The sequence below is a fragment of the Capricornis sumatraensis genome, chromosome 4 (genome assembly GCF_032405125.1).
Source record: "Capricornis sumatraensis isolate serow.1 chromosome 4, serow.2, whole genome shotgun sequence".
Lineage (NCBI taxonomy): Eukaryota > Metazoa > Chordata > Mammalia > Artiodactyla > Bovidae > Capricornis > Capricornis sumatraensis.
Window position 1 is genome coordinate 156,987,274 of NC_091072.1, and position 15,079 is coordinate 157,002,352.

The following is a 15,079-nucleotide window of genomic DNA, read 5'->3' on the forward strand; positions in this document are numbered from 1 at the left end:
CTCAGCCCAGAGCCCCCGGAACAGGCTTCTGCAGGGCTTGAGGTGGGTCTGCGGGCGCGGGGGTTGGGCTGCCAGGTGGAGAGGTGCCAGCGGCTTGAGAGGCAGGGAAAGGAGGTCTGCAACCCTTGCACTGTCCTGGATGGGACTTGCGCTGGAATGGGGGCTAGAATATTCCTTATAGGTCATCTGGTAACCCCCACCCCTACCTCGTCATTGTGCAGGGACACGCTGAAGTTCAGAGAGAGTGAGGAGTGACCCAAGGTCACACAGAAGGCCAGTGGAGGTTTTGCTTCAGCTGAGTCAGTCCTCTGAGAAGCCAGGAGAAGGTCTGGGGTCCTCGGTTGCCCCAGAATGCCTGGGATTTTCTTCACAGGGCTGGAGAGGGTGGGAGACCCAGACCACTGCTCCACGGGCCCACAGCACTGTGGCTGAAACAGCTCCTGCTCTGTCCAAGTCCCCCATCCTCATGTTTAAGCTCAAAGGAGCCTGGGGTCCTGGGTGGGCCAGGGGAGGGGGCCTGAACCTCTCGGCCTCAGTCGGGCTAGTTTGGACCAGCCTTCCTGCTCATAGATCCCCTTCTCCACCTCCCCCAAACCCAGGCCACACCAGCAATTCAGAACCCTCTCTTTGGCTCTCCAGAAAGGCAGATGGTTAGGAGAAGAGGCTCTAGGCCAACTCTGGGCCATTAGCACACTCTTCATTTTACTCCTCAGTGAAGAGAATAAGGCACCTTGAGCCACTGCGGTTCAGAGCAGCCAGTGGGGACCCTGGAGGGCACGGGAGGGCTTCCAGATGGATGCAGGATTGGGGAGCAGCACCTCTCCCTCCCCTGGGGTCACAGCCCTCCTTGGAGACCCACCCGGCAGTGCAGGGACAAGAGGGCTGGAGTCTGGGGACCAAGGTCTGAGAACCTGGGGCTTCTCAGGCAGCCCTGGAGGTCATTCTTCCCTCCCTAGAAGACAAGGTGGGCCTTCGCTCATTTCACCCAGTTCAGGTGTCTTTCCCCATCAAACCTCAGGACATCGCTGGGGGACTGGAGTCCAACTCCATCACGTCTCAGTTGGGTAACTCAGGACAAGTTAGCGAGCTTCTCCAGTCCCAGTTTCTTCATCTATAAAATGTGGACAATGATACTTACCCCAGAGACCTGTTGTAAGGTCTGTGACTCCATTCTGACCGTGGTCTCCCTGCCTGGCAGGCAGAGGTGGGGGTCCTCACCCTACCCCTTTCTCACACCTCAGGAGCCATTCGAAGGTGGATTGAATGGGTCCTGATTTGTCCCATGTCTGGAGAAGATAATCTGTGGTGTGGCTTTTGAAGTATGTATAGGAGTTTGCCAGATGAACATGAACACAAAGGACATTCCAGGAAAATGAAAGCACACACAGAGATGGAGACTGTATAACATGCAGGCACACGCAGGTGACTGACAAGTGGTTCCCTCTGGTGGTGCGGCATGCAGATGAGGTTGGCATGGTTGGCAGAGAGCAGGGGTGGTCCACTCTAAGGAGCTGGATACATGTAACACTTGTGAATCACCTTAAACCTGCCAGCTTCCATTTCCTGCTCTCCCCACCTCTGGTGCCCTGGAAATAACATCAGCTAGTATTCATCGAGTGCTGATTCTGCACCAGGCAGCATGATGCTAAATGAACTTTAGGCATTGTCTTGTTAAACATTCACAGAGACCTTAAGAAGTGGGTCCTACTTCTATGCCCATTTTACAGGTAAGAAAACTGAGGCTCAGAGAATAAGAACAAAGTGCTATGTAGCACTCAGTAAGCGTCAGGCACTGGTTCTTAGCACTTTATATAAATTATCTCTTTCAACAGTCACAACAGCCCTATAATTTCCCATTTTTACGGACATGGAAATCAAGGCTCGTCTTTGGGGGCTGCTGCCTATGTCCACACTCTTATAATTATGACATGGGGCATGGGCCTGAATTCGGGAGCCTGTGCAGACCTTGTTGATATCAACGAGGTCCCCTGGGGATGGGTGGCTGTTCACCACGCTTTCACCAGGCGACACCTGGCCAGGATGTGAGGGTGGCTGGGGACCCACTCATCTGTGAGGGGGTTGGCAAGTGGCAGCCTCTGCAGACACCCAGTCAGAGCCGGGAGAGGGGGCTCGGAGGAGGACCGCCCGAGTCGTCCTTTACTGAGAGCTCTGAGAGGTCAGTCACCTCACCCCGTCCCCTCAAGTCTCTGGTAGTTGTCCCCCCTTCTACTCGGGGCAATGCTGAGGCCCGGAGTGGTTAGGCAACAGGCCTGAGGCCACACGTTCTGTTGAGAGACTGAGCCACATTGGGCCCTCCGCTATAGGCTTCCTTGTAGGGCGGTGAGTAGGAGCTGGGTGGGCCCCTGGGTGGGCCCCTGGGTGGGGAGCTGTGTGCCTGCTCAGGGGCCAGGGTGCTGAGTCACTGCCCTCCACTCTCTGGGTGTCGGTCTGCCCACCCGCGAGGTGATGCTCTGGCCGCCTGGCTCCGTGAAGACCGCGGGTGCCCTCTCCGGGAGGGAAGGTGGATGGGAGGATGGACAAGCCGCCCCTCTGCTGGTTCTCACCGACCATGTCTCAGCAGCCAAGGCCGCCGCGATGCCGCACTTCCTGGACTGGTTCGTGCCTGTTTACCTGTTCATCTCTGTGCTCATCCTGGTGGGCTTCGGAGCCTGCATCTACTACTTCGAGCCCGGCTTGCAGGAGGCGCACAAGTGGCGCATGCAGCGCCCCCTGGTGGACCACGACTTCCGCAAGACGCTGATGGTCCGCGACAACCTGGCCTTCGGGGGCCCCGAGGTCTGAGCTGCCCTGTGATGGTGGCCGTGGGGGGTGCCCTCTCCCTCGCCACCCAGCCTGGAGACCCTGGGGCAGAGGGAGGCCACCCCTGGTCCTCCGGGCGATCGCTCTGCAGCCTGGCTCCTCCCAGAAGGAGGTCCTCCGGGAGGACCCCGGCTGAGCAGGGATGGGGCACCTGGAGTGCCTTGAGATGTCGCTGCTGCTGATGGCCCCGGGCTTGCTCTCCAGGTTAAGCTGGCTCACCCCACGCCTGCCCTCCCCAGCTCCGTGGACACCGTCCTGCTCCCCTCAGTGCCTTTGTGCTGCCCGGCGCTCCTGGCCCTCCACCCAGAGCCAGGCACTCTGCCTTTCCTGAGCCTCCAGGTCTCCCACGTCCCTTCTGGATCCTGGGTGACATTCGGCTCCCCACTCCAGCCGATGGTCTCGACCCTGCAGCTCCATGGGCCAGGCTTCAAGGCTGATGCAAGGAAAGGGCCCCCTTTGGAGGGAAGTCAGCTTAGGCCAGCCCAGCTCTAACACTCTGGACCCAAACTTAGCATGGATGAGTGTGTGTGATGGCGCATGCCAGGGGCAAGACCACAGAGGAAGGAGGTGTGTGTATATGTGTGTGGGTGTGATAGAGGGAGAGAAAGTTTGGGAGGAGTGAGCAGCGTTGGAGACAGCAGGGTGTGGGGGAGAAGCATGTATGTGTGAGAGGGAGAGGGGGGCCCCAGGCAGGGTGGGAAGTGGGGGATGGAGTGAGTTCCATGGGCATTATGGGGGCCACCAGCAGCAGTTCCCGCCCCCTCCCTTGGCTGGACTCCCCCCTTTCTCTCCTTTCCCAAGACTGAGGCTGCTGGCAGGAGCCCTGCCTTCTCTCCTGGTTCTGTGCTGTTCCCCGCAAGCCCACCTTGGAACCCCCTCCTATGTGGAGCACCACCCTTTCTTTTTGGACATCTATTGGCCACCTGCCTCACTCCCCTCCTCTGGGGCTTCCACCTTAATTTATTGGAATAATAAAGACTCCATGACTATCTCAGCAGGACTGTCTCCTTTCCTAAAAGTAGGATCATGTCTATCATCTCACCGGGTCCTCATAAAAAACATGATAGTTCAGGGACTTCCCTGGTGGTGCAGTGGATAAGAATCCTCCTGCCAATGCAGAGAACACGGGTTCAATCCTTGGTCTGGGAAGATCCCACGTGCCATAGAGGAACTAAGTCCATGCACCACAAAGTCTGAGCCCACAGAGCCTGTGAGCCACAGCCACTGAGCCTGAATGCTGCAACTACTGATGCCCGTGTGCCCAGAGTCTGTGCCCTGAAACAAGAGAAGCCCCCACAGCGAGGAGCCCAAGAACCACAACAAAGAGTAGCCCCCAGTCGCGGCAGCTAGAGAAAGCTCGTGCCCAGCAATGAAGACCCGGTGCAACCAGAAACAAACACAAACAAACAAAAAAACCCACGATTGTTCACTGTCCCCCATTTGGGGGATGGGAACCGAATCGCCAAAAGGAAAGAGCAGTCTCTCAGTGGGTGCACCGTTGACTCTTTGGATGAGATCATCCTTAGCTGTGGGAGGGTGTCCTGTGCGTGGTAGGGTGGTGAGCACCTCTGGGCTCCATGCACTACAGACCAGTAGCCCTGTGCCCTCCCCTGACCCAGGACAACCAAAAATGCTAACTGGAATCCCTGGGGGTAGAGAACCAGTGAGGATATAAATCCAGGCACGGAGATGCAAAGCAACACAGCCTGATACCAAATAGAACGTCCTTTCCTTCTCACGGCTCTTTCCTATGGAGGTTATCCAGACTGGTCTGGTGGCTAGGTCCATGCAGTGTTCAGGGACCCGAGTTGCTCCTCTCTTGCAGAAGGGATGTTGTCGGTTGGCGCCCCCCACCCCCAGGGGGCTCTTCTGCATCCTGAGGAGCAGGGTGGAGGGAGGGTGGAAGGCTTGAGGGACACTGTGGCTGGCTGGACCCTGACTTCCCTTTACACCTCACTGGCCAATACTTAGTCACGTGGGTACTCCTAGCTGCAAGGAGGCTGAAAAGAACTATATGTCCATTAAAAAAGCCCCTCCTTTGGAATTTTGGTTCAACATGTACACACTGCTATGTTTAAAATGGATAACCAACAAGGTCCTACTGAACAGCACATGCAGCCCTGCTCAGTGTTATGTGGCAGCCTGGATGGCAGGGGAGTTTGGGGGAGAATGGATTCGTGCATTAATATATGTATGGCCGAGTCCCTTCGTTGTCCACCTGAAACTATCAGAGCACTGTTAACTGGCTAAACTCCAATATAAACTAAAAAGATAAAATAAATCCTCCCTCCTTGAAAGGGGGAAAGCACATGGAGGCAGCTGGCATTCTGTCTTTTCTTTTAAATTTTTGGCTACACCCCACAGGATCTGGGATCCTGCAGCCAGGGATCTTAGTTCCCTAACCAGGGATTGAACCCATGCTCCCCGCTTTGGAAGGCAAAATCTTAACCACTGAACCATCAGGGAATCCCTGCCATTCCATTTTCATAGGGATTTGCCAAGCGCACAGGGCAAGGGGCTGAGATTTGGACGGGATCTCCTTATCCCAGGCCCAGGCTTGCTCATAAACAAGCCCCATCTTAGGAGTCAGCCAGGACAAAAGCTATCTTCTCTCAGCTCGAGGAGTGGGGCTACCCTCCTCCCTGGAGCGAACCCGGGAATCGCAGGGGCTGTCTTGCAGAACCAGGTTAGAGCTAGGTAAGAGAGGCACCAGTGCTGGGCACCTCTCCTGTCGCAACCTGGCCTGGCTCTGTTGTTTCTGAGTCTCACCGCCCTGACCTCCGTCTGACCCAGCAAAGCGTTCTGTAGCTTTCAGAGATTCTCCCATACTACCGCCCGACTTCTGCAGCCACGAGGCACCAAACTGAACACAGCTGCTCCTGGACTCAGCCTTGGCCGGACCCTGGGGCTCAAGGATGTCATCAGTGCTCCATCAAGCCATCCTTCCCTCTCCCCGTCTCACTCAGCCCTGCGGGCTTCATCCAGGTGGATTTTTCTTCTCCGTGAGGTGCTAAGTTGCCCAGACAGTCCCAGGTTCACACAGCCCTAGGGCCTTGATTTCAGGAAGGAGCACATGGCGTGTTCAAGCAAGAAGTTCCCGTCAGCCCCTGGCTCTTGAGCTCAGGGGATGGGTACACTGATCACCAGGCAGCTCTGGCTCCAGCCACAGGGGACGGGGCTGGAGTGGCTCTGCTGATCTTGTGGTCTGAGGGGGTAGGTTGCAGCTGTTACCTAAGGGAAGGGGGGGAGGGGAGGGGAAAGGGAAGGGTGGTTGGGTGAAAACCAAGAGGGACTGAGACTGCTGCTTTACGGAGGCGGATACAAGGGTGAAGAGAAGTGAACCAGGGTGACCCAGGGGGTTACCAGCGCCTGGATTTGAGACTGGGAGTCTGGGATGGGGAGGAGGGGCAGAAACCCTCAGAGTTTGGTGGGTATGTGAGTTGGGCTCTTTGTACGGACTTTCAGGCATGCAGGGCGTGGCGGAGGTAGGTGAGCAGGTGAGTGGGTTCTGTAGGGACCCACTGGAGGGCAGGGCCCTTCCAGTGTCTTCCATCACCCAACACCAGAATGAGGGGGGAACCAAGACCACCCACACCACCCACTCGGTAGCCAGTTCCACACGCCTCAGTGTCTCGGGCAGCGCCAGCCCCGATGTGTTTTGCGCTCTCTTCCCCTCGAGGGGGCAGGAGGGGGCGGGTAATGAACTTCTTACTTTACAAGGCTGAGTGGGTAGAGGTGTGAGGCATGGGGGAGGGGGCTGGGAGGCCAGGACTAGGAGCTGGGTGCTGCCCTAGTTTATCAGGAAAGTGGAAAGTGCCCTAGCAGAAGCTACATGCATGAGTTAGGACCAGTGATTGCCAGGGACAGAAAAATCCCGACTTGGGTAAGAAGGGGAAAGTTATCACAAAGACACTGGGGTGGTCCAGCTCTGTAGGACGGGACAGTGGCAGGGACTCAGGACAGCTAGACCAGGCATTCCCTCTTAGGACTCTCTTTCAAATCTTTTGTTTTTTGGCTACATCACATGACCTGTGGGATCCTAGTTCCGCAACCAGGAATCGAACCCATGCCCCCTGCAGTGGAAGTATGGAGTCTTAATCACTGGGCTTCCAGGGAAGTCCCCTCAAACCATTTTTCACTCCTGTTTCTGTATACCCATTTCACTAACCACCCCTGATGCCCCCATCATGGAAAATGCAGTAGCCAACTGCTGGCAAATTTTATGTCTCACAGCTCCAGGCACTGGAGAGAGAGTTACCTGTCCCTCGCTCTGGCTGCAGGGCTTCCCAGGCGGCGCTAGTGGTAAAGAACCCGCCTGCCAAAGAGGTGCAGGTTCGATCCCGGGATGGGGAAGACCCCCTGGAGAAAGAAATGGCAACGCACTCCAGTATGCTTGCCTGGAGAATCCCATGGACAGAGGAGCCTGGCGGGCTGCAACGACTTTGCACGCACACACATACTCTCTGGCTGCAAGCACAGATATCTCAGGGGAAGGATTCACGGCTCATCCTAGGTCAGACGCCCATTTTAAACTCCACTCAAGGCTGGGGCAGGGTCCTCTGTAAGGTCCAGCTTGGATCAGGGTCCTCTGGACCAGCCCACGTGATCTGGGCTCAGGTCCTCCCAGGACCTGACTCCGACTCCTGTGTGTCAGGTCTCTTGCGATGTTACGGAAGGAAGTCAGGGCTCAGAAGGAATGACGAAAATTTTTCCCTCACCCCTAGTCCAGACCCATCAGACAGTCCCTCCGGGATTATTAGGCTTAACCGGCTGAGTCAGGGAAGGCCTCAGACTAGATCTGGCCTGCAGCCAAGTTTGAACAAATGCAAATTAATTGGCAACATTTTTAAGTCAGGAGATTTCACATGAAAGTCTTTTTCTGACTCCTTTTTTTTTTTTTTTTAAGCTGCACCACACTGCTTGCAGGATATTTGTTCCCTGACCAGGGATCGACCCCATGCCTCTTACGTGGGTGGAAGCATGTAGTCCCAACCACTGCACTGCCCGAAAATCCTGATTCCTCTTTAAAAATAAAAATTCTGGCCATACTGGATCTAAAGTGTGAAGGTGTTCAAGGTTACGAGCTTCACAGCCTCAGCGGGGTTGCGGAGGTAGTGAAATGGGTGTACAGAAACAGGGGGAGGTTGACTGTGACCCTACCCGAGGCGTGAGCAGCGGCCGGTCTTCTTCACAGTGAGGCTGGCTGTATCCACGAGTCTTGGCAGAATCTACCATCCCAGGTTGCCAAGGAGACTGAAGCTGAGAGGGTAGGGGATTTACCCAAGCCTTCTGCTCTTAAGCCTGGATCCTTTCCCAGTTCTCTCCCCAGGGCTTATCACATTAATATTTATTTACTTAGTCTTTATTTTTTTATTGGAGGACAATTGCTTTACAATGTGTTGGTTTTTGCCATACATCAATGAGAATCAGCCATAATTATGTGTGTGTGTATATATATATATATATATATATATCCCCTCCCTCTTTTTGTCGTCATTCAGTCATTAAGTTATGTCCAACTCTTTGTGATCCCATGAACTGCAACATGTTAGGCTTCCCCGTCCTTCACTATCTCCCAAAGTGTGCTCAAACTCATGTCCATTGAGTCAGTGATGCCATCCAACCATCTCATCCTCTGCCGCCCCCTTCTCCCCTTGCCCTCAATCTTTCCCAGCATCAGGGTCTTTGCCAATGAGTTGGCTCTTCGCATCAGGTGGCCAAAGTATTGGCGCTTCAGCTTCAGTCCTCCCAATGATCATTCCGCCCCTCTAGGTCATCCCAGAGCACCAGGCTGGGCTCCGTGTGCTAGACAGCAGCTTCCTGCCGCTTACTGATCCCACACGTGGTAGTGTACAGATGTCAAGGCTATTTTCTCAGTCTGTCCCCCCCTCTCCTTCCCCTGCTGCGTCCATCAGTCCCCTCTCTACATCTGCATCTCCATGTCTTCTCTGTAAGCAGCTTCATCAGTACTATTTGTCTAGATTCCATGTATATGCAAATGTTTATTTATATGTGCTCTTCCCATAAAGGACCTAAGAAGTTTCAGCGGAAGGAGCCACATACATGGGGGTGAGGAGGAAATATTCTGACTCTGATTCCTGCTGTGTTATTGCTGCTTGTCTTTGAGCTTCCTGGTAGCCAGAGGGGAAGAGGAAACACAAAGAGGTCATTTTATTCCCATTAGGTGATAGAAGGGAAGGGTCGACCCTTAATGAAAGGCAAGTTATCTGGTTCTAAATACTAAGAAGAAATGTCTCAAATGGGATGTTAAGACGGCACCTTCAGCATCATTTTTAGGAGGCTGACCCAGAGGGCAGAGGTCACAGAAACAGGCCAGTGTCCATGGAGGCAGATTTTCCCATCTGCCAGGGCTTACCAGGGAGCAACTTGATGTGAGGGCCCGACAATAGTAAATCCTATAAAGCTGTTCATTTAAATCGCGTTTTTAGGGGGATTTCCCTGGTGGTCCAGTGGTTAAGAATCCGCCTGCCAGTGCAGGGGACCAGGCCCAAGCCCTGGCCGGCGCTCTAGAGTCTGCTCTGCAACAGGAGAAACGGCTGCAGCGAGAAGCCTGTGCCCTGCAGTGAAGGGAGCCCCCGCTCACCGCGCGTAGAGAAAACCCACGCACAGCGACGGAGACCCAGTGCGGCCAAAAATAAATAAAGAAAAATCAGTCACATTTTGCGGGGCAAGTTTCCTGTTCTCAGACACACGACTGAATTCACCAAGCATTTCCATGTACCAGGCACAGAGATTTCATAGATGATTAAAGCTCAGAGGAATGCCCCCTGCCAGTGCCTGGCATTGTGCTCAGCTCACGTCAGGTTCTTGTTGCGCCCTGGCTGCTTGTATATCGCTCCTGCCCTGCCTGCCTCACTGGGCTGTGGCAAATGTCAAAGGAGACAGTTGGCAAGAAAGCAGTGTATGAATGGTATGCAGAATACAGCTCTTCTCCTGAACCCTGCAGAGGCGTGTCACACACCTGCTCCATGCCAGCACCAGGACTGGCCCCAAGAACTCAAAGACAGAGAAGAGATAATCTCGCAATCAAAGGAACTCCCAGACTGGAGGGCCAGATGGATATGTGAACAGATAACAACTGTAATTGTAGCAAGAGAAGGATGTGTAAGAAACTGAAAAGAGCATTGAATCCCAGGAAGGGGTTTATCAAGGAGGATATGACTGCTGATGTGGGTTTTGAAGGCTGAGTAAGAGTTTTCCCTGTAAAGAGAAGAGGAGCTGGCAAGCGCAAAGCCGTGGAGGTTAGGGAGGACCCAGTCCTTTTTGAGGACTGTGAGGGGTGTCACGTGGTCCCAGCACAGAATACCAGTGCCTTAAGTGGTGGGAGAGGAGCCTGAACAAGCCAAAAGTTGTGTTTCAAGTAAGGCTTAGGTCCAGGGAGAGAACCTGATCACTCTCTAGTTGCCACCTCCTCCAGGAAGCCTTCCCTGACCCCACCAGCAGCTTTCCCTGTTTTGGCCCCAGTCTTGTGCTGTGATTTTGGGCACATGTCTGTGGAGAGCTGGCATGAGGCATCATGCTTGTTGGATGAATGGCACCTGTCTCTCTGTCTTGCCAGAGACAGCCCAGCTGCTGAGAGACAAAGATTTTAGAGAGGCTTGGAGGTCAGGTTGTTATGCAGGTTTTAAAAGTACTTTGGGAGGTTTTGAAGAGCCCCGGGAGCTCTCCTTTCCCACCATCTGGTTGCTGTCAGGATACGGTGGGTGTGACTGGGCTGGGCCCAGGACAGGAGGCGGGAATGTGCAGGGTCCCTGCGTAGGCTTGGCTGCAATGTTCGGACTCTGGCCCCGGGGGAAGGCATAGGGTGCTCATTGTTCTACCCCCTCGCTCTCCACTCGGACTGAACGAGCCGCCTTGGGAAGGTTTGAGGGACCAGCTTTGGGAGGAGGGTGGCAACTACCCCCACCCCCCACCCCACAAAAGATCATCACATGGTCAGCCAGCATCCTTACCAAGAACCCTGGGAACACAAAGCCCCTTCTCCTACACCCCATCAAGTGAAGGACTCAGGGCTCAGAGTTTGGAGCCCTGGAGACGTGGGTGTCCAGCTACTCGTTCATTGGGTAAAGCCTGGCAAGTCCACTACCCTCTCTGTATCTGCAGCTGTAAACAACTGGAATTGATGCAGAGGTCCCTGGAAAACACAAGGGTAAATAAAAGAAGAAATCAGAATTACGAGCAATTATTTCTTTTTTTTTTTTTTTTTCGGAGAAGGCAATGGCAACCCACTCCAGTACTCTTGCCTGGAAAATCCCATGGATGGAGGAGCCTGGTAGGCTGCAGTCCATGGGGTTGCTAAGAGTCTGACACAACTGAGCGACTTCACTCTCACTTTTCACTTTCATGCATTGGAGAAGGAAATGGGAACGCACTCCAGTGTTCTTGCCTTGAAAATCCCAGGGACGGGGGAGCCTAATGGGCTACTGTCTATGGGGTTGCACAGAGTCGGACACAACTGAAGTGATTTAGTAGCAGCAGCAGCAGCAGCATTTCCTTTTTTAAAGAGGTTTTGTTGTTTTTTTTTTTTTTGATGTAAACTGTTTTGTGAAGTCTTTACTTTGTTACAATATTGTTTCCGTTTTATGTTTTGGTTTTTTGGCCACAAGGCACATGGGATCTTAGCTCCTCAGTCCGGCATTAAACCCACACCCCTTGCACCGGAAGGCGAGGTCTTAACCACTAGACCACCAGGGAAGTCCCCAAGACAGTCATTTCAGTGGCAGAGGCCTGAATTCATTGTATGATGGTTAATGCGTTAGCACTTCTCACTGCATCCTCACAGCCGTGCGTGTGGGCCAGTTCTGTTCAGTTCTTGCACACGGTAGGGTTAATCTCCTTGCTTCCTTGTAATGGCTGGGACAATTCGACTAGTTCTTGCCGGTGAGTTGTGGTCGGAAAAGTCCAGGCCAATGCATTTCATAGCTAGTGCACGCCTCACCAGTGTCTCCTGCCTTCTGCCTCAATGACTAGCCCAGCTCCAGAAGGTGGCTGCTCCATCAGCCTGGGTCCCTGAGATGACATGGAGCAGAGCCAAACGGCAGTGGACACGAGGCATGAATCAGAAACAAGCATTCCATATTACAAGCCATTGAGATTTTGGAATTGTTTGTGACTGAGACATAATTTAACCCGTCTTGACTGATACAATTTCCAGTTCACAGATGAAGAAACAGGAGCTCACAGAGATCGACTTGTTCAAAATTGCACAGCTGTAACACACCCAGGTTGGAGACTCTAGAGCTCGCATCACTTGTCTGGGAGGCTACCACGAGGATTTTTTGCTTGGGTGGAGGTCTGTCCTTTGAGGCCACTTTCAGACCTGTCAATCTTTCCTTTGGCGGTAAAGAAACTTGGGTACAGACACAAGGCGGGTGGTCATTGCCACTTTTGGCCACTAGGGGGCAGCTGAACCCAAGCTTGCAATCACAGGGCAGGCAGTTGTGACTTAGTGGCAGTTTTCTCTAGGTCCCCCAGAATGGAAGAGAGAGCTGGGGAAGATGGGCAGTAGGAATACCGAGATGAACAAGACTCATACCTTGCTTTCAAGGCCCTAACATTCTGGCACGGAGCAAGATGGAGGAGTTCTAGACCTTCAAGAGGCCACATGAAGGCATCTGGTCCCTATTTGAAAAGGCAACTTGAGGCCCAGATGGACAAGAGATCTGATAGAAGCTACACACTGAGTCACTGGCCGAAGAGAGGAGAGAAGCTAAGACCCCCGACTCCAGCTCAGAGATGATGCTATCCAGTGGGGTGGGCGGTAAAAGCTCCCCTCCAACACAACACAATTCAGAAAGAGCTGTGCCAGCCCCTCCCCCAGCCTTGTCTGTTCTTCCGGGAACCAGGCTGGTCCTCAGGCCTCAAAGGCAGGGGAGAAGGGGACAGAACTCCAGGCAGATCCCCTCCCCCACCCAACCTTCCAGCAGGTTGCCCTGGCAACCCAGGAACAGCCAAGTTTGAAAACCTAAAGCTGGAGGAGGAGAGAATGGATAAGAAGAGGGACAGTTCCTAGGTCCACGTATCCACCACTCACTGAATCATTTTTTGTCTTTCATTCATTCATTCTACAGAAACTTAAGAGGCTAATCCTTGCCAGGCCCTGGGGGAAGACTCAGAGAAGAATAATATCCGGGCCCTTCAGAACTATGCTGTCCAATATGATAACCATAAATTAAAATGAAATAAACATTCAGTTCCGTGTTCACTGTAGCCACATGGTAAGTGCTCACGAGCCGCGTGTGGTCAGCGGCCATCACATTGGACAGCACAGATATAGAACGCTCCCATTATCGCAGAAAGTTCTGTAGGCCAGTGCGGCTCTAGAAGCTCGCTGGCTAAGGAGAGCAACACATGGGAAAATGGACCAGACCACACAGCATGGTGTGGGCCACCGTGTCCTCATCAGGAGAAAGCAGGGGATGCCGGAAGAACGCTGAGTCTAGCTCCTGGCTCGGGTCAGGGCTCAGTGTCTGCTGTCGCCGGCTACAGTTCCCGTAAGGATTGTTTACATCAGCTGTCTGAGCAGGCTGCGTGCTCCTTCCCAGCCCTGAGGCAGTGCTGGTCCATAGTAAGTGCTCAGTAAACGGCAGCTATCATTAGCACCGCAATTATTATGACTATTCCTATGACTCATTGGAAAAGGCCCTGATGCTGGGAAAGACTGAAGGCAGGAGGAGAAGGGGACGACAGAGGGTGAGATGGTTGGATGGCATCACCAACTCGATGGACAGGAGTTTGAGTAAGCTCTGGAAGTTGGTGATGGACAGGGAGGCCTGGCATGCTGCAGTCCATGGGGTCACAAAGAATCAGACATGACTGAGCAACTGAACTGAACTGATTCCTATGAAACAGACAGAAGAGGACACCCAGCCCAGCCCAAGGGCCAGGGTCTGCGGACAGCCCACAATGCCAGCGCTGGGCTAGGAGGCCTTGTGGGTTTCCTCAACCCCAGGGGAGGGTCATCTTCGCAGGCTCAGGGGCTCAGTACAGGGTCTGGTTGGAGTGAGCACAGGCTTGGGGGATAGTTGTTGAAGCAGACGGTCCCTGCTTTATCTCTAGCTTGCTCCACGAAAGACCTCAGGCGGGTGGGCAAGACGGTCTGAGGGTCAGAGAGCTAAACAGGGTGCGCGGCGATGCAGAGGCAGGCACAAGGGAGGTCAGCTCCAGGACCAGCAGAGTGTGGCTGTGTTTGGAGTCTCCCTGTTCTTACCGCAGACATCTCTCCGAGGGTCAGAGTCCGGGGGAGATAGAGGAGATTTGGGGAGGGCAGACAGCAGGGCACCACCCCCCAGGTGCCCTTGAGTCCATAGTGGCCCAGCCTGGCCGTTACGAGCCTCCCATGGCCCTTTGGGATTCCAGAGGCTCAGAGCAGCCATTCACTGACGCCCACTGCCAAGAAGCCAGCCCCTCCCTACCCCGGAGCCCAGCCCAGCTGGGGACATCGCTGGTGGGACAGGTCAGGAGAGGGCTGGGCCCTGGGCCTAAGACCACAAGCCTGGATGCTGAGTGAAAGCCCATGAAAGGACCAGAGGGATGAGGCCCCTGAACTGGTCACCACCTAAGCTGGCCAGAATCTGGGTGCGGAGGAGGTGAGGGCCCTGCCCTGGAGTTCGCTTCCCAGACTGAGAACCTTCAGACCTTTCTTGTTCTCTGATCAAGGCGGGTGAGTCTTTGTGGCTGGGGGGAGGACAGGACCAAGTGATTGATGGGGCACGGAGGGAGGCTCAGTGAAGGGAAGGGATCTGGGGACGTTAGAACAGATTCGGAAATTCTGTCCTCTGGCCAGCTCTGTGTGTGTGTGTGTGTGTGTGTGTGTGTGTGTGTGTACACCAAGGGTAGATGTTTGTGGTTAAGTGCAGGGTAAGTGAGCCTGTGCCCGGGGTGTATCATTGTGAGTAAGGGCCCACAAGCAGGGCTGCGGGGACATGCCAAGTAGGGAGGTGATAAAGGCCAGGACAGCCTTGGGGACAAATATGTGACTGGAGGGGGATGAGGGGCTGGGGCCCTGCTGTGAGGGGTGATGAAGACCCTTTGATGTCCTGCCTGGTCCCTGCACCAGACTTTAGGGCTTTAGCCACAGAGTCACTCTCCCCCGTGAACCCTGCTACCAGCCCTGCACCCACCCCCCAGCATCACATCCCTGTCTGCTGTGTTGAAAGCAACAGAAATAACTGTTCCAGAAGGAGGGCTCCACGGAGCCCAGCGTGTGCACCAGCTGGCCATCTGGGTGCTCGGGAGC

The 15,079-nt window shown here is 54.1% G+C and overlaps 1 protein-coding gene across 1 annotated transcript; it reads left to right on the forward strand.

Moving 5' to 3' along the window:
* Positions 1–2,595: 2,595 nt before the first annotated feature.
* SMIM45 (small integral membrane protein 45) lies at positions 2,596–2,802 on the forward strand. Its single transcript, XM_068970031.1, has one exon. The coding sequence runs from the start codon at positions 2,596–2,598 to the stop codon at positions 2,800–2,802; it is 207 nt and encodes a 68-aa protein (XP_068826132.1).
* The last annotated feature ends 12,277 nt before the right edge of the window (positions 2,803–15,079 follow it).

Bases quoted from the DNA above. Each gene is read 5' to 3' on its own strand.
- SMIM45 (XM_068970031.1), top strand. From the start codon at position 2,596: ATGCCGCACTTCCTGGACTGGTTCGTGCCTGTTTACCTGTTCATCTCT.